At 34.5% G+C, this 25993-nt stretch overlaps 2 protein-coding genes across 5 annotated transcripts; one reads left to right on the forward strand and one right to left on the reverse strand.

Moving 5' to 3' along the window:
- Nucleotides 1-184: 184 nt before the first annotated feature.
- On the reverse strand, nt 185-10775 carry slc6a22.2 (solute carrier family 6 member 22, tandem duplicate 2). Of its 2 annotated transcripts, none has more exons than XM_079884589.1 (15): nt 10724-10775; nt 7843-8036; nt 5430-5564; nt 5206-5346; nt 5046-5127; nt 4758-4890; nt 3865-3999; nt 3644-3747; nt 3382-3506; nt 3036-3148; nt 2808-2945; nt 2590-2692; nt 2246-2346; nt 1797-1967; nt 185-1569 (listed from the first exon to the last, which is right to left on the reverse strand). In XM_079884589.1, the coding sequence occupies exons 1-15, from the start codon at nt 10732-10734 to the stop codon at nt 1414-1416; spliced, it is 1842 nt and encodes a 613-aa protein (XP_079740715.1). In that variant the 5' UTR covers nt 10735-10775; the 3' UTR covers nt 185-1413. The 2 variants fall into 2 exon arrangements, with proteins under 2 accessions (XP_079740715.1, XP_079740716.1); XM_079884590.1 differs by lacking the exon at nt 10724-10775 and adding an exon at nt 10245-10416.
- A 1691-nt stretch (nt 10776-12466) lies between these two features.
- slc6a22.1 (solute carrier family 6 member 22, tandem duplicate 1) lies at nt 12467-25196 on the forward strand. Of its 3 annotated transcripts, none has more exons than XM_079884593.1 (16): nt 12467-12679; nt 12817-13038; nt 15669-15868; nt 15987-16121; nt 17096-17236; nt 17320-17407; nt 18340-18472; nt 19001-19135; nt 19824-19927; nt 20062-20186; nt 20295-20407; nt 20837-20974; nt 21134-21236; nt 22700-22800; nt 23049-23219; nt 23321-25196. In XM_079884593.1, exons 3-16 carry the CDS (start codon nt 15673-15675, stop codon nt 23390-23392), a joined length of 1755 nt encoding a protein of 584 aa, XP_079740719.1. In that variant the 5' UTR covers nt 12467-12679; nt 12817-13038; nt 15669-15672; the 3' UTR covers nt 23393-25196. The 3 variants fall into 3 exon arrangements, with proteins under 3 accessions (XP_079740719.1, XP_079740718.1, XP_079740720.1); XM_079884592.1 differs by having other exon boundaries at nt 12817-12929; XM_079884594.1 differs by having other exon boundaries at nt 12503-12679; nt 12957-13038.
- Nucleotides 25197-25993: the final 797 nt, after the last annotated feature.

Raw genomic sequence — 25993 nt, forward strand, 5'->3', positions numbered from 1 at the left:
ATTAGTTAGCCAGCAGATGGCGATCTTGCATATTTTCTTGGAAAGTGTATCAGAATATTTTGTCCAACCGAACCATAACTGAAGAAATAATCACATAAAAGTAAAAATTATATAATTGGAAAAAAAAAAAAAAATCTCACAGAAAGTACAATTTTGTACAATTGTATACTAATAACTCTAATTTGTAATTTTCACATTTTATTGCCAACATTTTTGTTTTACATGTCAGACAAACACACTCCACTCTTAAAGGGGAAGCTGAAAAGCGCATGGTTGCCAATCCACGGAATTGGGCTACTTTGAAACTTTTAAAGGTTTTACATATTTTATAAATTATATTTGACTGAAATGCTTGTATTTTAATATTTTATATGCTACCAATGACAATACTGTACTAGATGTTACGTTTCGTGAAGGAGGGACACTGGTAGGGAGCTTTTGAGCTGTGTGTGTATGATCATCACTATGATGTAACGTTAGTGGTTTTCAATTTGCATAATAGTGACTGTAAAATATGTATTTTGGGTATGGAAGCGACATATTTTAAGTTTTGATGTTTGGGATATAGTCATAGGGCAACTTTTTGGCTATTTTTGATTGGCCATTGGGCTAGTTTTGTTATGCAGACCTGGCAATCCTGGCCTTCAAGACCTTTTTTTTTTTTAGGTAACACTTAAAAGCATAAATAAAAAGCAAACAAGTCTTGTCCTTGTCCTGTCAGAATTCACATATATAATAATTTATTCTCCATACGAACTCTTTGATTTAACTGTATGATAAATTTTTAAAAAAAATGAAATGCTTTGATAAACATTAGGCTACTATACTTAACCATCATATGATGTTCATTACAGTGCCACTTAAAGCAACACCAAAGATTATTTTGTACCTTAAAATAATGTTTCCAAAATCGTTTCAGTGGTTCATCAACTCGTAACAGGGTGAACAGTACTTCTGCATTCGCTTTGCGACCCTCTATCGGCTATAACCGCACTATCCAAGTTTGCCAGATCGGGTAGCGGATCTGTAGTTCGAATGAGACATAAGAAACTACATTTGACTTGCTTTACGGCAAGCGTTACAATGGCAAAATAATAATAATAAAAAAATAATAGCAAGCAATGTCATTTGTTTTTCTTCGTTTCTGATGTCGCAATACATCATACTTTCATAAAATCATGCAACATTGTCTGTGGACATTGTTACTTCCAAAGCCGGTGCTGGATAAACAAATAGCGTGCGTGAGACGGTAGGTTGCGGTAGGCTAAATAATTTACAACAGCGGTAATGGACAATTCCGCTTCTAACCTGTAAGGGGACCGAAGAGGAAAAGTGCTTTGGTGTTGCTTTAATTGACATGGGTCAAAAATGTTTGTCAGAGGCCAAAAATCAGGCTGAAATAATAGTGAACAGTCAGACAATGTCTGTGAGAGGTAATGAGTTGGGTGTGTGAACAGTTCGTAAAGTCAATAGGTCTGTGAAGGTCTCAAAAGTAACTGTGTTTAGCTTCTGTTTTGGACGTTTAGGATCTGGCAGGTCTTCAGCAGCAGTACACAAGACTCTTACTCTCTGATTTGAAAAATGTAAAAAAAAAAAAGATTAAAATAAAAACATGCACAGTGTTAATTATTTTGATAATATATTATAAAAATTAAGATTATATATATATATATATACACACATATATATATATATATATATATATATATATATATACATACAGTATATATATAAAAATAATAATTTATTGACTGCCAATAAATAAATAATGCAATTGATGCTAGAACTGTCTTTACCTGTCGCATAGACCCTGGAGTGGTGCCTACCAAATAAATCATCCACAGTGGAACAAGTAGGGTGGAGGAAAGGGTGAAGAAGCCACCAATTGCATAGCCCCACCAGGGGTATTCATACACATTGTTGAACTTCAGAGGGGTGTATTTAACCAATGAGAAGATAAACGTTCCCTAAATAGAAAAGAAAGTGAATGCTGAGCAGTGGGAACCCGTCAGTCAGTCTGATATGCTTTGTCACATTGAGTCAATGCACAAAGTCTCAGAATAGGAGAAGGTCTTTCTTGTGTTTTGAAGTGCTATCAGTTTAAAGACAGACACAGGTGGCAGGTGTCAGACACAGAGTCACAGGTGGCTAAAAACCTTCACGTACTGTCCTGAGAGCAGTTTGTGGATACAATATGTAAAAAAAGCCTTAGAAAAAGATTTCAAGGAATTTAAATGATACTCACTGTGCAAATAGCTGGTGTTAGATATTTCCAGCAGCACTTCATGAAGGGCCAAGGCCGATATCCAATCATATCCTCAATGCTATCATAGAGACGGTCTGCACCTAAAATGAAAAAAAAAAAAAAAAGTAAACTCGGAAACACTGTAAATCATTTTATCACATTTTTTATTTTGTTTGCTTTTAATTGGCTAAGAATTGAATATACTTTTGACTTGGATTAATTACACATCTAAGAAGTTGTTCTCTAAATATTTCAACAGAGGTCGCCAGAGTTGCAAATGCAAACATGCACCATGGTTCCAGCATTTAAACAGCAAACTTTGCAAAGTCAAACAAATGAATTACCGTATACCCATCCAACACAGATGGACTGAAGGATGGCAAAAGTAAGAAGAGTCATTCCACTACATGCGTAATAGTCAAAAAGCTGGAAGACATACAGGCCACCCTAAGAGTAAAACAGATCAAATTGCAGACATAAATTACAGGTACTGCAGGTGTGGGTTTTGTTTTTGTGGTTGCTTTAAAACAATCATCTTTGTGTTCTTATGTGTGACTCTCACCTCTGTTACCATTAGCAGACCAAAAAGGAAGCTGGCAGCACATATGAAGAGGAGAAGAAATTTACGCCGATGTCCAATTTGGAAGAAGGAGGGATACATATCCGAGATAGCCGTTACCAGGGCTTCATGATACACAAACTGATACATTAATAGAAAAAGCTTTAGGGTATCCGTTCTATGAGGTAATGAATTAAATAGAGAAAGATTAGTCTGTATAGCTATATTTACCTCACTATCCAGTCCCAAGAATATGATCATGATAAAGAAGAAGATTGCCCATAACTGAGGCAGGGGCATCAAAGCCACAGCACGGGGATAAGCAATGAACGCCAATCCAGGACCTGCCACAAACAAAAGTTATCAAACAAATCCTTTCCCCTCTTTGAAAACTCTTGACACACACAACCCAATTGCACATAATGTGAGTGGAGTGTTTAATAATGCAAAAAAAAAAAAAAAAAAACTAATTGTGTTTCAGTAGAACAATTGTGTCACCAAGACTAAAAGCAATAATGCTGTATGCTTATTTTTATGCTGTAATTATGAGAACTCAAGCCTTAAATATGACTTTTACCTGACTCTGCCACCATTGAAATATCCATTCCCTGTTCATCTGCCATGAAGCCCAGGACCGAAAATATAGCAAAACCAGCCACAAAGCTAGTTAAGCTGTTGAGCAGACATAAGTATACACAGTCTCTGAAAGACAAATAGCAAAAGACAGCATGCGTTGCAAGTGAAATTTGGAATGAAAGGCAAAGAAAACAGACTCATGTCACAATATAGATGTACTTCTGATGTGGAGAGTGTTGCATTAGATCAACTAAACTAGGTACCTGTAGCAGTTGTTGTCATATTTGTTGTAGCTTCCCAAAGCAGTCAGTACTCCTGTACAAACTCCATATGAGTAAAATATCTGACTGCCTGCATCCATCCACACCTAAAACATCAATTATTCTTTTAAAATCCAATAATTCAAAATTTCACCAACACATCAACTTTGGGTTTCAACATTACAAATGTCCTATATTTTCAGCAAAAGAGAGCAGCTCAGTGCCTGAGGGTCTGTGAGACGTGTTGGATCAGGGTAGAGGTAGTATATGATGCCATTCTTCGCTCCAGGAAGAGTAAGTCCACGGACCAGCAGCACTATCAACATTAAATAGGGAAAAGTGGCAGTGAAGTATACCACCTGAAAACAGGAAGAGAGAGAGTGTTTCAGCGTGGTGCTTGCAACACCATGATCATGAGTTTGATTCCCATAGTGCACACATACTGATAACTGATCATACTGATACCTCGAATAAAAAAAATAATTCGATGTAGAATTAAGAAGATGTAGGTTTAACCACATGAAGAATTTTTTTTAACTAAATCCATTAATTTTTTTAATTTAACTTTTTAACTTAAAAATAAAAAATGTAATTAAAAACATTTATTTGTTTTTGTTTTTTGTTTTTTTTTTGTTTACCTTTAAAATAATAAAATACATTTTTATTCTTTTAAAACATTTTAAACAAAACTTTTTCAATTTATTTATTTATAATATTCATTAAATATATATATATATATATATATATATATATATATATATATATATATAAAATATATATATGTATATTAATTTAAATAAATCCATTAAAGGTATTTATTTATTTATTTGGAAAGTTTACCTTTGAAATTAAATTAATGTTTATTTTTTAATACATTTTACAATACAAAATTATTTTAATTTTAAAAAGTCACTGTAAAATTGTTTAATTTAAAATGTGTATATCTGCTTAAAGTTTATTTATTATTATTATTACATTAGTGTACAGTAGCATACAGGCTAAAACAACAAACATGGGGCACAAAACTTTATGCACATTCCACTTTCCCGCTCATGGGTAAATATATCTTGCCACTCATTTTGTGTTACATTGTTAAAAAGTTTAGTAAAGTTCTCACCTTGCCTGTGGACTTCACTCCCTTCCACACACAGAAGTAGCAGATGATCCAGGCCAACAGGAGACAGAGTGCCAAGTCCCATCTAACATTACCCATATGTTCTATTCCCTCAGACAATCCCAAAATTCTTCTCCTGTAGGCATAAAATACGGGATCATTCTGTTTTACAACCTTTATTGTGATTCACTTTAATTAGCTGGATGCATTTTGTTATCATGTGTTGCCTTAAATGCAAAATTCTACTTAACACAATCTGGTTTTAATGGGGTGCTATTTCCAACAACTTACTCCCAAAACTCAATAACAGGGGATGTGCTTTTCTCTGGAGAATATTCAGTAATGTTGCTCTTGCTAAACTCTTTGCAGTTCTCTAAATAAAGAAAGGCAGTGGTTATTTAAATTACATAACCCAGTATTATAATAATTCACACTGTTCTGTATGGGATACCTGTGTTCCAGTAGTTTTTGCAGCTAGCCCATGGCAGCTCTGAACTGAAGGACGAGAAGAGGTAAAGGAAAGCCCAAGCTAGAATTATGATGTAATAGACTCCAGTATAGAGGACAACGACTTGGCTACCATAACCGAGGCCTGTGGAGGGAAAAATGCAAGTGAAGTAAACAGCAGTAATACAGTGATATTGAAAAGTCACTGTATATGAGATCATTGCTCACCTTCAAACAGTGGACAGATCTTCCTCCAGCACGTGATTCCACCCTGACTGGTGAACTGACCCAGTGACGTCTCCAAAAAGAAAAGCGGAATCCCACAGGTGAAGAGAAACAGCACATATGGCACAAAAAACGCCCCTATATGACAGAATGAATAACTCAGAATGAATTTATCAACACACAGTAATATACACATCAATACTGTTCTTGTAATGTACTGAACTTAGTCGGTTTTAACCCTCTGATGGTCTTTGTTTAGCAGTCACACTGGAGGCCTTCCCGGTCATAAATGACCGGACACCTAAAAATGAAACTTCCTCCATCCCAGTAAAAACCAATGCAATTTATTTTTGTTCTATAATATTTATTCTTTTTAATTTAGAATTTTGAGACAATTTGATTGAACTTATTAATATTTATGCAATATTTATAGTCCATTTTTTGCCATTGAAAATAATGATTTTTTTTTTATTTTTTTTTTATTAAAAAAAAAAAAATTCTATGCAGTATTTTCGGGTAAAATAGAGACTAGGCTTTCAGAAAAAAAAAAAAATAAAAAAAAAATCATCAATTTATTAATCATAAAATTAAATAAAACATGATATTGCATGGGTTTACCACTAGATGCCTGTATAGCTCTAAATGGAGATGTTTGTGAATTCTAGTTGTTTTTGGACCAAATTACTTACTTTTAAGATGTGGATTGAATGTATTTTTTTAGAAATTCTCAAATAATACTTTTTGCCAAGGTTTATAACATTTTATTAATTATTATTTTAATCATTTTAATAATTATTAAAATTATTAAAATTAGCCTCTTAACATCCTTGATGTGTCATTACAAGTGCACAGCTAATGTGAGTGATTCTTTCAGAGTGATCACGGGTGAATCTGACTGCAGTAGATGTGAAAGAAATGGATAAAAATGATGTTATTTAAGCCAGCGCAAATACCTGTATTTACATCCTGTTTTCGGTTGAAGTCCAAAGTAGTCGATTGACGAGTTCACGCGCATAGGTTTAGTTACCTATGATCACGCGCGTGAACTCGGCAATCGACTACTTTGGACTTCAACCGAAAACAGGATGTAAATACAGGTATTTGCGCTGGCTTAAATAACATCATTTTTATCCATTTCTTTCACATCTACTGCAGTCAGATTCACCCGTGTTCACTCTGAAAGAATCACTCACATTAGCTGTGCACTTGTAATGACACATCAAGGATGTTAAGAGGCTAAAAGCAGGTTTAAAACTTGCCCCATTGAAGTCAACAGGGTGCAAATTTTAAAAAGAGGATAACACGGTGTAGGCAACACCGATTTTTGTCGTTGTTCTCTGTATTGACAGCACTCCAAATTGACAAAAAAAATTAGCTCAATGTTAAAATTGACCGGAGTTCTCCTTTAACTCACCCTTATAAAGATAACAAAAAGGGTTTAATAAAATGAAATTATCTAAAATGGTGGTCCACAAATTAATGTTCGATTTCTAAGTAATTTATATGACAAATTAACAACATGTGTTAAACAAAAATACAATATTAAGTTAACTTTAACCAATACTAAAGCAATCATGCAAGTAATAATCAATAATGATTTTAATAATTCAAATATTTTGTAAGCATTTAAGCATGATGTGCTCACCAAGGCTGTATTTATTTGACCAAAGATAACTAAAAACAGTAACACTGTGAAACATTGGTACAATTTCAAATATCTGTTTTCTATTTTAATGTTTTTTATGTACTTTATTCCTGTAATGGCAAAGCTGAATTTTCAGCATCATTACTCCAGCCTTAAATGTCGCATGATCCTTCAGAATCAATGATTATTTGGAGCTCAATAAACATTTCTTTATCTCAATGAAGAAAATAGTTTGTGGAAACCGTGATTATTCATTCTCTAAATAGAAAGTTCACAAGAACAGCATTTATCTGAAACAGAAATAAACAATGTAAAAGTACTGTCACTTTTAGTCAATTAAATGCGTCCTTGCTGAATAAAAGTATTCATTTCTTTCTCAAAAAAAAACTTGACCCCAAACTTTAGGAGAGTAGTGTACATTAATGAGTTACTCAACACCATATTATAAGCCAGAATTAAAATGCATCCCATAAACGTTGGTTTAATAAAAAACAAAACACACTTGTGCATGTATTCATACCACTGTTTGTGTGGTTATTTTTATGCCAATAACACAGAATGTTTGGCACTGATCTTAGGCCCTTAGACCCCAAAATATTAATATTTATATAATAACAAACCTCTATGGAAGAGCCCCTCCTATAACGATTTTTTTAGTTTTTGTATCTGAGACTTTTTGAAAGATTTTTTTTTAATGTTATATTAAGTACATATGATAACTCAAAAACGTAAACAACAAAAAACAGGATTAAATATCAATATTGCACTCACCTCCCCCATTCTTGTAGCACAAGTAAGGAAACCTCCACACATTTCCCAGGCCAATGATGTGCCCTGCTACTGCCAAGAGAAACTCCAGCTTGTTGGCCCACTGCTCTCTCTCCTGGGTTTTAGGTCTGGCCTGCACTTGGGCACCATTCATGAGGTTCAACTTCACCTCTGGGCTTGAGCTATGCTCCATGATGCTAATGATGGGTTGAAAAAACAAACACACAAAAAATAAATACATTTACAATATGAACAACTCTAACCCTATTTTTGTCTACAGTTGCCTACATTTATAAAATACAAATACATATTTTTATTATACTACATCAGTATTGTTTTACTACACGCCTTAAGCACAAGATATATTTAATTAATACGATGCATAATTAATACTGCATTACTTCCACAAATGTAGAGTAGTTGTTATGAAACATATTTCAGGCATTATGAAGAATGGGGCCCATATGTGTTTAGGGTCTGGCCTCATCTGTTGGAAATGATAGTATCAGTGGGCTCTGCAAACAGCTGCACGTGTTTCTTTCACGTGTTTTTACCTCTTACAAAAACTAATGATAGACCAGTCATTGACTATTGGAATATACAGTATGTCCACATTTACTATACATATATACTAACTATATACATAATCTAATTTTACTGGTAACACTATACAATAAGGATCATTAGTTAACATTAGTTAATCTTAGTTAACATGAACTAAGAATGAACAATACTTCTACAGCATTTATTTATCTTAGTTAATATTAATTTATTAAAATATTAAGATACTTTATTAAAATCAAATGTTGTATTTGTTAACATTAGTTAATGTACTATGAACTAACATGCAGGGCTGGCAACTTTTGAGTTTAGCTTGGAGTGAGATTTTTTTTTGGGGGGGGGGGGGGGTCTGTAATTACAGAGTCTGTAATTGTGATTGTCAAAACATTTGGTAACTAACTGGTAGGATACAGTTTTTATTATTGCTTGACAAAAAATTCAAGATTTCAATTCCATTCTTGTGATTTGATTCCGATTTTGATTCAATATTGACTAATTTGGATACATGTTTATTTTAAATTTTATTTACAAAAATAATCTCACCTAATGCTGTAAACATAGAGGGCCCAATCTGCTGGTATTATTAAAGGTTAAAAATAACAAATTAAATTAAATATAATGCAGTTTTTGTTATAATAACAATTATTTAATGACATAAGTAAAAATATGATAAATATGTAATATAGTGCCCAGCAAAATCTCCTCTCTAGCTATTTTTTCTATTCAGTTAACATGCTATGGTCATTAAATGGCTTTCCTGAGGTAAATGTAACGTTATGTGACATAATTGTTCTCCTGCTGTTATATTGACCTCTTTCCGTGGTTGAAAAACACTAATTGGTCGATATTATGTATACTTTCGGTAAGTTGTACTGCATCTTTAAATAAAAAAGTAACAGATGATCGGTTCACGTGCACTTGAACTGAGGCGCTTAGCGATCTGTCACGTCACATTTACAAGCACCAAACGTATTTTTGTCTGAATTTCGTAATAAAATTGACGGAATCTAAGAGCTGAGAATTAGTTTAATATTAAAAGTACCTCTTTGCTCCGCAATTTTTCTGTGCGTGAGAAAATGGATGTGTGGCGTGAGAGCGTGTGAAAAGTGTCAATTTCGTGTGTCTCACGCTCAATGCGTGAGAGTTGGCAGCCCTGAATGAACAAACAATGAACAGCTGTGTTTTTATTAACTTACATTAAAAAAGATTAATACTGTAACAAATGTACTGCTCATCATGTTAGTTAATACATTAACTAATGTTAACTAATGAACCTTTTTGTAAAGTGTTACAATTGTACTATACATACTGTACGCCTATAATTATTATGCAATGTTTTGTTTTGTGTTTCCTCTTTAATATACTCACCGGCCTTAAAATGATGCATATTATCTTGCAACTTCAATTGCAGAAAATGTAATGTAATGTAAATTAGTACGCTCAAGCTTTTTTTATTTCATTCATAAATACAGCCCTCATATTGCCATAGCCATGCATCCAAGATCATTTCAACATCTCACCACAAACAGCTTAAAAACAAAAAACAGGTTTTCTTAGACACCCACGCTAAAAGTCTTTTATATCTAAGGTTTCGTCACCCACACATGTGTATTTAAATCAGATTGTATAACAATTGATTCTTATATGCTTAAAAAAATGATTGGATAAAAATTCATAAGAAAGGTGCTTACCTGTTGTGGACATGGTTGTTCTTATGACATACAGCTGAAACAATGCCTGAATTTTTTTTTTTTTTTTTTTTTTTTTTTAACTACAGCAGTACTGCTGTGTTTCACAACAATAAAGTGTAATGTAATAATGCAACAAAATAGTAATCAGAATACCTGTGAATTGTGACGAATCCGTTTTGTATGTCCCCTTAATGCAGTGCTTGTATCTAGGTTAGCAGTTCAAAATAATGTCCTCAAAGAGAATGACTGAGGAGTGGCCAAACCTGCTCCAGGAGCTCCTGAACAAGGACTGCTGACCAGGTTTATTATTCTCTGCTTTACAAGTAAATAAAACCATACCAACATGTGTGTGTCCCCTGCCTGTTTTATGGTATGTTTTCTTAGAGATAAAACAGAAATGTCTTATCAGTGGAGTAACTGGCATCCAATTGGTTTCTTTTTCTTCCCCTACTCTCTCTGTCTTTTTCTAGATCTTTCTGCATCTTTGAGCCTGTCTGACAATATAGCAATAGCTTCCTGGAAAAATACATTCTACTTTCAGAAGTTCTCTCTCAAAGTTGAATTAGTAGTAACTGGACACCTTTCCTTTTGCATTGTCAAATGCATTCAGACAGGAAAGAATGCTGAAATACCTGAATCGCATGTGTTCTGTATGTGCTCCATTAAGCAATCAGTAATTGCTGCACATTTCATGGCAAATGCCATTCTCAGTCCTGCAGGATAGGCCTATAAATCTTGGTGGGAGATGGAAGAGTATCAATTCTGAAACTGATCACATTCAAGTAAATTTTTACAGTTTTTCTTTAATTTAAGGAGAGATAGGACAGCTGCTGGTTAATATCTGGCATTAGCCTATTTCAGTATCACTCAGTAGGCTACTTTCAAAACATTGTAGCCGTAGAAGGGTTGTGGAAACGCCATTAACCTCTTATTTTTGAGAATTTTCTGAAAATGACATACCCAAATACAAATGTATGTAGCTCTTAAACCCGATGGTCCACATTCATAACTTTGATCTTTTTTTAAACTAGACACTTGAAACTTTGTTACCCAAGAGTCATTATAACTCAAAGTAACTTAGGAACAGAGTAAAACAAGGTAAAATTTACATGAAAGTGACTCACGATTTCATTGAATGAACTTCACTTAGCTCAACAGTGTCCTCTTGTGGTGTCCTCTGAGATCTGCGTTGTGATTGACTTTTAGCATCACTTTAAATTTAAAATTTTTATTACATTTTTCAATCATAAATTATTATTTTAATCATAATAATTTTTTTTTTTTCAGCGTGGCTCTATTTTGATTGAGAGAGAACATTTACCAGGCATAAAATACCACGCTGCTTTCTATTTCATCTACATTGTCGTAATAACAAACACTTATTCATGCTGTCTCATGTTTGCAGAAGATCTCTACATAAATAGCAAAACTTAATGATTTAAATAAAACTGGAGAGAAAAAAATCCCCACTTGGCAATTATGGTAACAAGCGTCATGCGATATTTGCGCGTGCGCATTTAAACTGTCAAATGATTATGGTAATCGCTTACTTATAGTGAGCCTTGAGTTGAAACACTTGAGGTAGCAAAAAACGCATGAATGCAGATTATTAACAGTAAGGGGGAGACGGAAAAAAATATGGGGGAGAGGTTTTGTCTCTGGAAGAGAACAGTTCGGGGACATATAAGCCTATAACGTTACATGACTTGGCGCTTTATATTTACAGTAAGTTAGCCTACTGATCCCGTTCAGCTAGAGAAATGTCATTAAAACGGTGTATGTGTCATATAGTTATTGTTACAGTCAAAATATGTCACTTTCTTCGTTGCCTTAAACTGCCAGCTGTTTCCCACACACCAGTTAATAGCCAATTATAATGAAAATCGATTCCCTGCTTATTTTTATGATTGATTTTTGTATGTATATCCATCTCTAACATTGTGTAGAACTAGGTTTACTAACTAAATCTATGACGCCTGTCGGAGCCTATGGTCGCAGCAGGTTCCTCTAGTGGTAAATAGAAAACTGGAAAACCCGGAGTGGAGCAGAAGCCGATTACAAAACGCTTCCATGTGAACGACCTGTTCCAGACCGGGTGAATGTCTGTGTTGCTTGGTGACGTTTGATGCTTTGCTTCTTTTGTGAAAACATTATATACAAAAAAACAAAACCAAACAAAAACTCTAGAAAGATTATTGAATCACACAGTCATGCTTGTGTGATATTGTTTACCTCATGTTCAATACAGTTGCTCGTTTAATTTAATGTAATTAACAGATATTTCACAATTTGGCAACAAAAATGACAAGGACGTATTTAGAAACATGTTGTCATTTATTGCTCTACTACAAGCTGTTGAGCTAAGCTCCGCCTTTGAGTCGACACACACACACACACACACACACACACGCGATACACTCTCTGTTCTGTATGGGCTCGTTTCCCCTTCTCGTTTCTGGAGGGGAGAATGAGAGGGGTGGGCTTCAGCGACTGTATAATAACGACCGAAGCATGCTGATTTAAAAGTAACTTTCGTGGCCAATGTATGCGCTAGACTTCCTAAACTTCTGACTGGTCGCCTGCATCAGGTAACACCTCTTAACGTATAGCTTTTGTTTTCTATCTGGATTGTTTCCAGTGCATTCTGATTTCACTGAAGGGGTTCAGTTGAGCTCTGAGATTAACTGCGTAGTTGAACAGTTTTCTATCTGGCTTTTGTTTATAGAAGTATTTCACTTGGCACCCGGCTTCTCCTCAGCGTGGGTTTGAACAGCACAAGTGTTCGGCTTCGGCTGCTGAATGTAGGCCAAAGGGCATGAACAAAAGCGCAACAACTGAGTGAGTTTCCTCCTTCTCTGTATTCAGATCATCACGGACAATCTGCTCCAGTTCGTGCGTCAGATCAAAGTGCTGTTTATGGTTACAATTAGGCATACAGTACAGTAAGGTTAGTTAATAAATTAAAACGTCTTTCTTTCTTTTTCTTTTTTTTACCTACCTCGGCTTAACATGCCACCTGACACAATCAAATTAAATTATTGTATAAGAGTCAATAACAAATAAGGATGTCTAGGATGAAATTAAGTTATAGTCGTTTTAAAATGTAGTTTAAAACACATGTGCAAAGCTAAGAGGAATGTTTTATTTGTATTCATGTTGGTTTCATTCATTTTTGATGAAGAATTTTACCATTTTGTACAAATACTTAAATGTTTGAGTTTTTTTATTAGAATTCTCTCTCTCTCTCTCTCTCTCTCTATATATATATGTATATATATATATATATACTTGTATATATATATATATATATATATAAAGAAATATCAAAAGTCTCACATAAGACATTTCCTGAACTTGGCTCCATCTGACATGTTTAAAATGTACATTTTCATAAACAACATGATAAAAAATAATGACCTTGACACCATTATGAGGGTCTGAATGTCATGTCACATGACAACAAAAAAAGCATATTACTGACTTTGATTTGGTGGATGTATATAGAAATAATAAAAAAAAATTACTTCTATCTTTTTTACAATCTCCAAGCAGTTACTCCACCAAAAAATATCAAAATGTGGGCAAAATCATAACTTTCATTAAGATCATTAAATAACAATGCTATTCTACAACATATTAGCTTTAATAGATTATTATTTCAAAAGTTATTTAATAGTTAGGAATGTCTTTTAAATAAATGCTTTAAATATGTTCTCCATGGACCCCCTGGAGTACCTTCACGGACCCCCAGGGGTCCATGGGATCATTAAGAAATGATATCGTTCTGTTTCATTTTTATTCACATATTATAAGGGTCACAGCACAAGAAATGAGGGCAGAGAAGGGAATGTGACTAAGCACCCTGCAGTGTCTCCTGTTTTAGGGACACAATATTATTTCAGCTGTGAAGAGTTGCACAAACAGCATGTACTCACTGCACTCTACATTTAATAAAAATCTTAAGTAGACTTTTTTTTAAAATTCTACCAACAAATTCTTATTGAGAACATTTGTGCAAACACTCAAGACTTCAAAACAATTCAGATGCTTTTAGATTGGATATGTACACTGCAGTCTATCTTTGAAACAGTATTTGTTCTATGGCTGCACAATATATTGTTTCAACACCGATATCGCGATATGCGCATCCGTGATATTCACATCGCAGGATGTGCGATGTCAAGTATAGAGCGCAACAGCCAGGTTCCGGAAGTAAAAACTCCATTCATTGTTTCCATAGGGAAATTGATTTTTAATGATAACTTATAAACCTTTAAAGACAGTCCTACTGTGAGCTACGAGGTTGTTGATCTATGGTATTTGCTTCTGCTGAAGCTATCAGCCCTCTTACTAGCTTGCTTCTGTTACACTCACCCCCTTAAACCTCACTCCCACCCGGGTCACGGCACCAAAAGTAACCGGTCCTACTCGACCCACTCTGAGTGGGATTCAAACCGGCGTCTCCGGCATGGGAGGCGGATGCACTAACTAGGACACTAAAGACCACAGTATCTAGCTTCTGTCGCTAGTCCGCCTCTTGAGGCCAGGGGAGTGAGGTTTACACACACAGCACTTACTAGCTTGCTTCCGTTACACTTGTAAACATAATTGCTTATGACTTACGTGAACTTTAACAATATACTCTATGCACGAACGCTGCTGACGTATTTCCGGTAGAATCTCAGCCAGCGTCTTTACTTCCACATAGCGCGTTCTATAGCAAAGTTTACTAGCGGCAAAACTTGTATAAAATTAATTTTCTCAGAAACGGAGACAGCGATTTTAGAAACCGATTGGCTAGTCGGATTTCGCATGATATGAGAGAATACTCACCCTCAAAGTTGTCATTGTAGCTCGAAATATATCATTTAAAGCCCTTCTCTTTCTTACTCTTAGGTGTGACAGCTAACTGCCTCACAATATTGTTAACATCATTCACGTTAACCGCTGGAAGTTCTTGTAAACAGCGAGTGTAATTTGCCATTGTCTCCACTGAATGCAAAAACGGCTTCCGACGCTGCACCGGATGTAACTGGGCGGGCTGAGACTAGAGCCTATTGAGAAAGAATATGGATCCGTGTATTCGGTCTTAAAGTGACAGCAGCCTAATAGCCCTGCTGTTATCAAACAACAAAATGCAAAGAGAAAATCACTTTTGTAGCTGTAACAAAGATGAATTATATTTGATGTATACAGTGAGATTTTTACTATTAGTTTCTATAAAAGACAATTATTACCAATAAGTACCAAGGTCTTGAAAAGTAATTGATGAAACTGTTTTCAAACAGTGACAAATGCGAGTATGTTCTCATGCAGCTACATCACACTATTAGGGAAATACAAAAAATGATTTATTTAGATATTGTGTGGTTGATGCCTTTTACGCTGCTTTGGGAAACTTTGAACGTCATTATTTGATTGCCTAGCTTCCAGTGTAAGAGCTGAAACAACCAGATGGCACTGAACAAAGACTCATTGGTGTTTTTGACCTTTACATGTTTCAATCACCACTCTGTTCTAAACTTAGTTTGTGCCTCTCTGGCATCAATGTTTTGAGAGATGTTTGCTTTTTTGCAGTGACATGGAGATGCAGCATGATCCAGATTTGCAGTTTAAACTGGCTTATCCAGATTCAGAAAGAGTTGACACCAGCCTCAAAATCCGAGTGAGGGGCCAGTGGTCCAGTAAAGTGGAGTTTATCTTAGCTGTTGCTGGCCAGATCATTGGTTTGGGAAATGTATGGAGGTTTCCATATTTGTGTTACAGGAATGGAGGAGGTTTGTTTGAGTATAACTGTGAACCCTATTTAAACAATTCAGTTCAACCAGTTCTGGTTTTTATTTATTTTTTCTTGTGTATTATACTAAGAACAGCTGTATTTCTCTTTTTTTTTAGGAGTGTTTTTCATTCCATATTTGGTCTTTCTCTTTGCCTGTGGCATTCCTCTCTTTCTTATGGAGACTGCTCTGGGTCAGTACACCAGCCAAGGGTCTGTCACCTGCTGGAGGAAGATCTGCCCACTATTTGAAGGTGAGTTTTCATTGTTCACTTCTAATGTCAGTGTTAATGTACAATATAGTGCATATTATCAACCATAGTGATGTATGTTTGTTTGCTGATACAATTAGATGGTTGGAGGTAGTAAACACTATACACTGCAATAGTGAACAATAATGGTCTGAAATGTGAGAAGTTACTTTTGTAATAATCAGTTTGAAAAACAGTTTATCATGTAATTGTTTAAATGACATATTAGCAGATTTCTCTTCTAATGAGTCAGAATCCTCTATTAGTCTGACTTGCTTTCAAAATTGGTTTTGCTTTTGGCTTCATGAAGCATTATCTCATGACTCCATGTTTACCGAAAATGTCACGTGAAGATGAAAACCACACACACGTTACTTAACTTCCCAATTTTTTACAGTTTTTAAAAGCTGCGGTTATTTCTAAATATATAATCTCAAAATAAATCAGTACTTGTAAATGAACCTATTTCGAATTATGTGTAAGGTTGCAAAAATGAAGGCACCCATTTGGTGAGAGATTTATATATAAAGAATGCAATAATAATTCTCAAAAATGGATTACGGATACTTATCCAAAGTTAAGCTTCACAAATAGGCTACAACAAATACATGCTTTTTCTGTTAATCTGTATGAGATCCACACCTGCCTTTCACCTCTCAATCACATTTCCATAAAAGTCATCCATTAATAATAACAGTTTCATAATTTCATGTTTCAGCAATAGTCAAACTCCAAAATTACTCATACTATATTTCATACTATAAACTATAAGTGTAAATTCATAATAATTCATCATAAATAATCAATACAAATGCATTATTAAATAATCAATTTAACCTCTGTTACAGTATGTGATGTATACCTATGGATCTCTCCAGCACATTCAAAGCAAACCGGTATTGAATTTAAAGGCTGATCTACTGTCAGCATAAGAAACATCTGAAAGGGGGTGATTGTTGTGGTTTGCTTTTCTTTAGGTCTGGGTTATGGGAGTCAGGTGGTCATCTTCTATTCCAGTGCCTACTACATCATCATTTTGGCCTGGGCTTTCTTCTATCTCTTCTCTTCTTTTAGTAGTGAACTACCATGGGCTAGCTGTAAGAACTGGTGGAATTCAGGTATGTTATAATACATTTAACTGTGAATTTTTTTGTTTAGTTTTTTTGTTTAATAGATCATGTTTTTTCCTTCACCCTTATAGAGAACTGTGTCGAGTTTGATCGAATGGGAGGGACGAGAAACCTGAGCTTAATGGAGAATGCATCATCACCTGTTAAAGAATTTTGGGAGTGAGTTTATAAAATAATGTGATGTCAAAAGTGATGTCCTGCCTAGGAAAATTGACATCTTCACCCTTTACTCAAATATAAAAAATTAGTTAAAGATTTTATAAGCATATTGCGTAGTTGTTATTGGAGTTTGTTGTTTTATATGTGATAACGCAATGAACATGCCAAATTGTGCGATCATAATTTTTGGCCAGGCTGTTACAAAGAAATTATGAACACATGCAGAGAGGACCAATGAAATTTTAATAAATTATTAGGTTGTAGTCAATGTATGCTCTTTCCTGTGAGCTTTTTGTTTTTCTATGCATTCTTTTTTTTTTTTGCTAAATAAAAAATAAATATGGCAAATAAAAGTAAAATAAAACCCGTAGCTGTTGTTTGCTTTTTTCGCTCAAATAATTTTGTCAGATACCTTTAACAAGTTTAGTGTTTTGTTCTTTCCTCATATTCAAAATAATTAAACAATATAAAATATTTTCCTAATTTTTATGGTTTTATCAAACTTGTAGGTTCAAACAAATATACCCTCCGGACATCAATTTTGACCACTACTGTATATATTATTATTTTATATATTATAAAAAAGATGAAGCCTCGTAAGTTTAGTCTTTTTTTTTTTTAATAACTAAAACTAATAATAATTCAATTATTAAAATCTTCAAAAGTCCTGTAGAAATCCTAAACGTTTTTTTTTATAGTTAATATAAAATGTTGTAATTATATGCAAAATGTGCAGCTTCAGAGGGGCTGCACATCATTCAAATCTCAGTTATAATATTTTAAAGTATAAGTATCATTTATCATTTAAATAACTTGAATGTATACTAACACTTAATGCAAGCACAACTTTAAAGTGTAATTATTGTGTAGATGTATGAATTTAGAAATAAAAAAAATAGTTAAATTAGAATTACAAAAAGTTTTTCTTGTAGGAGGCGAGTATTGAATATAACTGGAAGTGTGAATGAGCTGGGCAGTGTGAGATGGGAGCTGGCTTTGTGTCTCCTGTTGGCCTGGATCATCTGCTACTTCTGTGTGTGGAAGGGAGTGAAGTCCACAGGCAAGGTAAGAGCTAATTGAAAAAAAGACCATTATCATATATATATATATATATATATATATATATATATATATATATATATATATATATATATATATATATATATATGAAGACTTCAGATGCAAAAGCCTCTAAGTGCCATCTGAAATTTTCTTCTAAAATTAGTATTTTTATCAAGCTTGTATATTTAAGTTCAGTAATTTCACTTTAATGACAATTAATAGGTAATTTTCATTGTCATTAAAGTGAAATAAGTGAACACAAACATACAAGCTTGATAAAAATGATCATTCTAGAAGGAAATTTCAGATGGCACTTAGAGGCTTTTGCATCGGAAGTCTTCATATATATATATATTATAAGTATGTATGGCTCAGTGGAATGGTAAATCTAATACAGATTACATCTGTCTGCATGTTTCCTCAGTCTGTTTGTCATGAATATTGACTTAGTTCAGTTGATACTGTTTATATAAATTCAAATTAGGTATGCTGGATCTCAAAATGGGAGTGCCCTTGTTCTTTATCTTTTAGGTTGTGTATTTTACTGCTACATTTCCATATGCTATGCTACTGGTGCTTCTGATTCGAGGTCTTACGTTGCCTGGAGCCATTGATGGCATCTCCTTCTACCTCTACCCAAATCCAACACGCCTTGCAGACCCACAGGTATACATATCTGGAGATAAATGAGTGATATTAGTAGTAGATGAAGTATTTCTTTTCTATTTGAAAAGACATTTGCAACTGAAGAGTTAAAATTACTTTGGTTGGTGCTTTTGTTTAAAATGATGTACACTCACGTGACCATCCGGCCAGTCATATCAGTGACCTAGAAACTTTTATTCTACTTAAAAATTCCCCTTTCATGATGGGCTCAATGTTGAGAATGAGATCACACTTTCTTATTCCACAGCTTTATTATATGGACCTTTTCAGTTGATGAAAATAAATAGGTGAATAGGTAAATGGTGAATAGTGTATTTCTATGTTAGCATCTGAAAAAGCCTAAAAGTTCTGCTTTATGTGATGATGCATTCAAGTCTGATAGTCACTGCCAATGTATGTTACAAGAACATTGTTTTATCAGCCAGGGACAAATAAAAATTCATATAGCTCTTTTTATAGGATGTTGTTTATTATTTTTTGCTTAATCACAGTCTCTACAGATGAATGCCAAACAAATGATTAAGCTTTTAAAATAACCAATCGCTAAATAATCAGTGGCACCAAAGCATTAAAAAAAGTAACTTGGATATTTCTCAGTGGAACCGCACCTCACCCTTCATGTGTCATGTATTGCTAAATACCCAATCGATTGGTCAGTAGTTGTGAACTTGCTCTCTCATGCCTTTAGGTGTGGATGGATGCCGGAACACAAATATTTTACTCCTACGCTCTTTGCATTGGGTGCCTTACAGCTTTGGGAAGCTACAATAAGTACAACAACAACTGCTACAAGTGAGAGAACTTATGTCATGAGAAACCACATTAAAGTAAATGAATAAATGAAATTGGGTAAAAACAGCTAATGACTGTATAATAGACAGATTGCTGTGATGGGTTTTGACTGCTTGCTTTGTTTCTGCTTGTAGAGACTGTGTTTATCTGTGCTTGCTGAACAGTGGAACCAGCTTTGTGGCTGGCTTTGCCATCTTTTCTGTTTTAGGCTTCATGGCCTTGGAACAGGGGGTTGATATCTCAATGGTGGCAGAGTCAGGTAACTTAAACAACAGCGGCTTCTTTATGTCAGTTTTCCTGACACTTTGAAACAAATGTTTTCTATACATTTCCCACACATTAATTCACATTTCACTTCTTTTGCCAGGCCCTGGTCTGGCTTTCATTGCATATCCACGAGCTGTAGCAATGATGCCTATGCCTCAGCTGTGGTCCATATGTTTCTTCCTCATGATTATTCTGCTGGGCCTTGACAGTGAGGTGAGAGCACATTGTCTCTCAAGTACATGATTAGTTTGACTGTGAAAATTGCATATCGAATGAAGCTGAATAATAATATTATGGTCTTCTGTAGAGCTGCTTTACAGAAGAATTGAACTTTTTTCATAATGAATGAACTGTTACTTTCCTGTTTATTACTGTGAGGCTGCTTTGAAACAATTTCTATTGTATAAAGCTCTATAAAAATAAAAGTGACTTGACGTGACTTTTTATAAAGCTATTTGACATACAGTAGCAGATGTTTCATACATTGTGAGTAAATGTGTAAATTATGATACATATTCTCAATATTCTCATCAAGAGTTTTGTGCATGCGATATACTTACAGTAAATGTGGTATGCAAGTTCTTCAGGACAGGACTGCATTAAAAACCAAACACTGTCATTACACCTCATTCTCTTTTTCAGTTTGTGGGTTTGGAGGCTCTCATGACAGCCATAACAGACATGAACCCCACTTTCTTCCTCCAAGGACACCGTCGTAAACTCTTCCTCCTCATCATCTGTGTGAGCTGCTTCCTCATTGGCCTCCTGATGGTAACAGAGGTGATTATGTTCATCATTACACTGGGATTATTTTGATCTTTGATATTTGTTCTTTCCTGATTCAGGCTGTCTAAATCAGACCACGTAATAATCAATGAGAAAATCTGAGATTTGAATGCTAATCATGTTTTGTTATATTTTTTTGCATTGGCTCAATAGGGTGGCCTGTATATCTTCCAGTTATTTGATTACTATTCCTGCAGTGGAATGACCCTCCTGCTATTTGCCATTGCACAGTCAATATGTATTGGCTGGTTTTATGGTGAGTAACAATACTAAACCGCCTCTTTAAAATGCAGAAAGTACATGTGTCTGTCTACCCTGCACAACTGAATATACAGTATGCCTGATTATAATTCTCTTCTCCACTTTTTGATCATCATTTGGTGAATTACTGCAGCCACGATCAATAGAAAATTTGCACAATTGTATTTTTTTTTAAACAACACAATCTAATTTAATATATAGGGCCCTTTGAAATCCTTTTTATTTTTTCTCAAATTCAGCTTGTTTTTTGTTTTAAATCACACTTTTCCGATTGAACTTTTCTGGAATCCGTTTTAAAGATTGAAATAAAATTTTAGTAATTAAAAGCATGTCTAATTAATTGAAATCATGAAACTAACTATTTATTTATTTTTGAAACTTTATTTATTTAGTTTACAATGATAGGGCCCTGTGAAATGGGGTTTAGAAAATCTGTTGTTGATTTAAAACAAAATGATGACTAAATATGATGGTAAAGGCATAAAACATTAACAATTGAATTCATCTTTTAATTGTATGTTTAGTTGATTGATGAAACCACGCCATTAATTTACACAGAGACACGCACAACATAAGGACTTCATATTTAAATAGTCTTTTTGCTAGACTTTAATTTTCACAAACACCAGTCCATATCGTTATTTAAATGTTTACAGCCCTACTTTTTAGTCATCCATTTCAGTCTATGTTATACAGTAAATTCCATTTTTATGACTGGATTGTGTGATTCAATCCGTGTTTTTTGCAACGCGGAAATCATAGGGCCCTAAATAAACTTGATTTACATATAAAGGAAGAATATTTGAGAATAGCTTCATTTAAATGTGTATGGTGCTTGATTAAACCGAATTGAAGGTTGTGTTGCTAAAACACTGTGCCAAAGTTAGAACAACCCTTGTGATAAGCTGAACTAATATCGTACTATACAATTATACTATTCAGGGACAACTCTATCAGAGCAACTGGTGCATTAAGTGCCTTCACCAAGGACAATAATGGGGCTAGAGTAACCAGCAGCTTTTTTGTTGTTAGCCCAGATTTTCAAGCAAAGCCACCACCATACTGCTGCACTGTTTATAGTAAAGGTTGATCAAGTCATGAATCATAAACAATAAGAACTGAGCACAAAACTGGTAGGCAATCTTTTAATATGTATAGGTAATTTACCTTTAGCTGCATCCGAAATAGCATACTCTCCTACATATGATGGACACTTTACTATCCCATGAGGCCACAGGAAAAGATTTGTGACTGTCAACATGGTGAATGTAGTACGTCCAGATTAGATTTACACTACACACATTCATACTATAGAACATACTTTTTAGCGGCCGCAAAGTAATTACTTATTCAAAACAAGTACCTACTCAAGATTTTGGATGCAGCCGTGGTCATTTCTTCCTTATTGTTTTGTGTATAATCTCCCCTAAGACTTATGGTTTGTCTCTGGTTTTTCAGGTGCTGATCGTCTATATGAAAACATTGTAGACATGATCGGTTATCGTCCTTTGACGCTAATGAAATACTGTTGGAAGTATGTCACTCCTGTTGTGTGTATAGTAAGTGCACGTTTTACTCTGATTCAAGTGTTATTCTAGTTCTTCACCATTATTAATTAAATTCAAGTTTATTTGTATAGCACTTTCCTTTTTTTAATGCAGCTTCACTGAAAATACACTTTCAGTGTTAAAATCAGGAAGTATTCTGTTATCAGTCGATCATTAGGAAGTAATACTTTTATAGAAGAATATCAATGGTCTTTATTATGTCTTCAGCATCAATTCAATTAATGTCTTTGCTTCTTTAGGGTACATTTATCTTCTCTTTGGTCAAATTCACTCCTTTAAAGTTTAATAACACATTCGAATACCCCTGGTGGGGCTATGCTGTTGGTTGGTGGTTCACTCTCTCTTCAACATTGTTGGTTCCTTTATGGATGATCTATGTTATCCTTATCACCCCTGGTACACTGAAACAGGTAATTCCATGCATGATTTAACACTAAATTACATATAAATGTACAAATAAGCAAAAGTACTTTTTTAATCTTTTGCAACTATTTGCTTGGACATTTTTTAGAGACTGCGTGTCCTTTGCACTCCAGCAAGTGATCTACCTTTGACATCAGAAAGACAAAAAGAAACCCTGTGACCGCAACACAAAGTACAACATGTCCCATGACTGATAGAGCGGGACATCCTTGGGCTGTATTTTGGACAACTTTCGATACCAATAATGCCTTTAAAGATCTCGTGAGATTTCAAGAAGGCAACACAAACTGTACATGACTGTGTTTATTAAGTTATTGAACATTACTGTCTACGTTTCTCAGTAGCAAGCATCTAAAAGTTGATCGCTTTAAACTGGAAATGGAAAATATACGCATAACTTCCACGTACAGCTGTATCACTCAGTTTGACGTCATCTTTAAGTGTGATAGCTTTGCTGTATAATAAACAGTCAGAAGATATCAGTTCTTCTGAAGAAGATAGTGGAAGAAAAAATAATTTATTATCATAAGAGACCAGCCCCATTGTGGATAGTCCAATGTTCAGTACAGTTGGGATTATAAATTATTGGATAATGTGTTATTTTGAGTTAGAGAAACGGTTTGTAATGGTTTAACCAGTGCAGCTCACTATGACAGACTTTGTGCGTTGTAAAAGGAGTCATATCAATCAAACGTCACAATGTAATAGTATTTTAGAATAGTAAAATGTCTCACGTTTTTGTGGGTCAATCATGCAGCCCTTTGCTATTTTGTGCCTATAGGCAAGCGCTTGTGTTTTAAGAAAGTAAATTATGTTGGGGGTTATTATAGTACAAATGTTACAACATTCACTCAGCATATTCTCAAGAAAATAGAACCATATTTTGCTACCTAAATCTGCTTAGATGTTCAGTCTGTCTATATTGTTAGTGAAATGCATATTTTAAGAGAATATCTGTAGGTCATTTTTATAACTGATGCACTAGAAAGGCCAGTGGTTAATAATGTTTTAATAAATGCTTTGTTCAAATCAACAGTCAAATGACTGAATATTTTGCTGGTTGAAATGGGTTGGTGACAGCAGCTTGTGTTTGCTTTAAGTATTGTTTTGAATCACTCAAGCAAATATTAGTCAACTAGGTGAAAGGGGAAAGCAGGAATTCTAGGATTAAATGGTTAGAGAATAGCGTTAGACGTACATTGCTGTCAGGCATGACAGACTGTCAGTTAGAAACTGTACTGCTGTTTCACTGTGTCAGTGTGATTTTTATTCATTTAATTGATTAGATTACATTAGTATGTAGTTTATATAACGACAATCCTACGTTTTGAACTGCCTTTTCATTTGCACAGTGACCATTGGAGATTAAAGTAATTTGAAGGTTAAGGGGGAAAAAAGTAAATATAAGTTTATATAATGATAGTGGTAACAAGTTGCATTTGTAAAGTTATTTTGAAACGGTGTATCATTCTCAGGAATGATGAGTCTGTTATGGTGCCCTTCTTTAGTGTACAACTGGGTTAAAGGCTAAAGGCCTCTATTTGCAAATACACCAAAAAGGCCACCCACACTGCTGAGGATGAAAAAGCAGAATATTTGCACTACAAAAAAAATATTTGCTTTTCCTATGGATTTGTAAAGTGGGCCAAGTTACAATGTAAATTCATTTGTGAATTTTGCCTGTACTCATTTTGTTACTCTTGCACAGTTTGGGTTCTAAAAAATATAGGAGTAATGAAATGACAAAATAATTAAATAAACAAAATTTCTATACTATTTGCTGGTGGTTGTTTTAAAATGAGTATTTACCTCTATTGTAGGCTACTTTAAATATTTGGTTATTTCAAAGTATTTGCATAGAGCAACATTTTTGCCATTGAATTATTGACCCTGCACATTTACACTAGGCTATATCACTAGTCTCCAGCAGTGGTGTAAAGTATTTGAGTAAATGTTGCCTACTTAAGTGTCTTGACCTCTTTTTTGGCTACTTTGTACTTAACTTTTACACTACTTGACTCTATTTTTCCCATATCTTTCTATGGCATCAAGAGAAAGAGTAGTATGTTATTGTGAGGTTCCGAATTCGGTTCATTACATTTTTCTGCAGCAGTTTATTTCTGCTACTAAACAAGCGATATCGCCATCTACAGGGCATTGAAGGTACTGTGCGTTTTATCCTTACTCGCCTAAACTTGTCAATAGGGCTATACTATACGAGAATGTGAGTGCATTATGACATGAGGACATGACTGCAGCCGGTGATTAGGCCGAAACCAGTATATCCAGTGCAAATAGGCTTTGACTGTTTAATTTTACTCAACGCAAGCTAACGTTATTTGTGTCTTAGAACGGAAAATTATTACACAGGCCACAAGAGTAAGACAAATTTACATTTCAAAATGTATGATGAACTATTCAACTTTTATTGAATATTACTGGAGCAACAATTTGTCTAAAAGGAAATGGTACAAGAGTTTTGTTTTGATTAAAAAAATCTAGAGGGAACTTTTACACAAAATGGGGGGTAAAAGTTCCCCCAACCTTGGACAAAAGGCCTCTGGAAAGCAGAGGTGTAAAGAGTGCCTGAAAGCCATACTTAAAGAAATGTAGAGATACCTTACATGACTCAATTACAAGTTACAAGTCAATAGTTCCAATTCCACTTGCGTAAAAGAGGATCTCATTTTAACAGTATTTTACGCATACTGAATGTATAGGCTCAAAAGATGCACTGTTCTTCAACGACTAAGAGGCATGC

Source organism: Squalius cephalus (assembly GCF_949319135.1).
Source record: "Squalius cephalus genome assembly, chromosome: 10".
Lineage (NCBI taxonomy): Eukaryota > Metazoa > Chordata > Actinopteri > Cypriniformes > Leuciscidae > Squalius > Squalius cephalus.

Excerpts from the sequence above, each read along its gene's own strand:
- slc6a22.1 (XM_079884592.1), top strand. The coding sequence starts at position 12,907 with ATGAACAAAAGCGCAACAACTGA. Across the intron at positions 15,869-15,986 it reads GTGTTACAGGAATGGAGGAG|GAGTGTTTTTCATTCCATAT; the intron begins GTTTGTTTGAGT and ends CTTTTTTTTTAG. Across the intron at positions 21,237-22,699 it reads ATGTATTGGCTGGTTTTATG|GTGCTGATCGTCTATATGAA; the intron begins GTGAGTAACAAT and ends CTGGTTTTTCAG.
- slc6a22.2 (XM_079884589.1), bottom strand. Across the intron at positions 5,565-7,842 it reads GTGCTACAAGAATGGGGGAG|GGGCGTTTTTTGTGCCATAT; the intron begins GTGAGTGCAATA and ends TCTGTCATATAG. Across the intron at positions 3,507-3,643 it reads TATGACAACAACTGCTACAG|AGACTGTGTATACTTATGTC; the intron begins GTACCTAGTTTA and ends TTTGTCTTTCAG.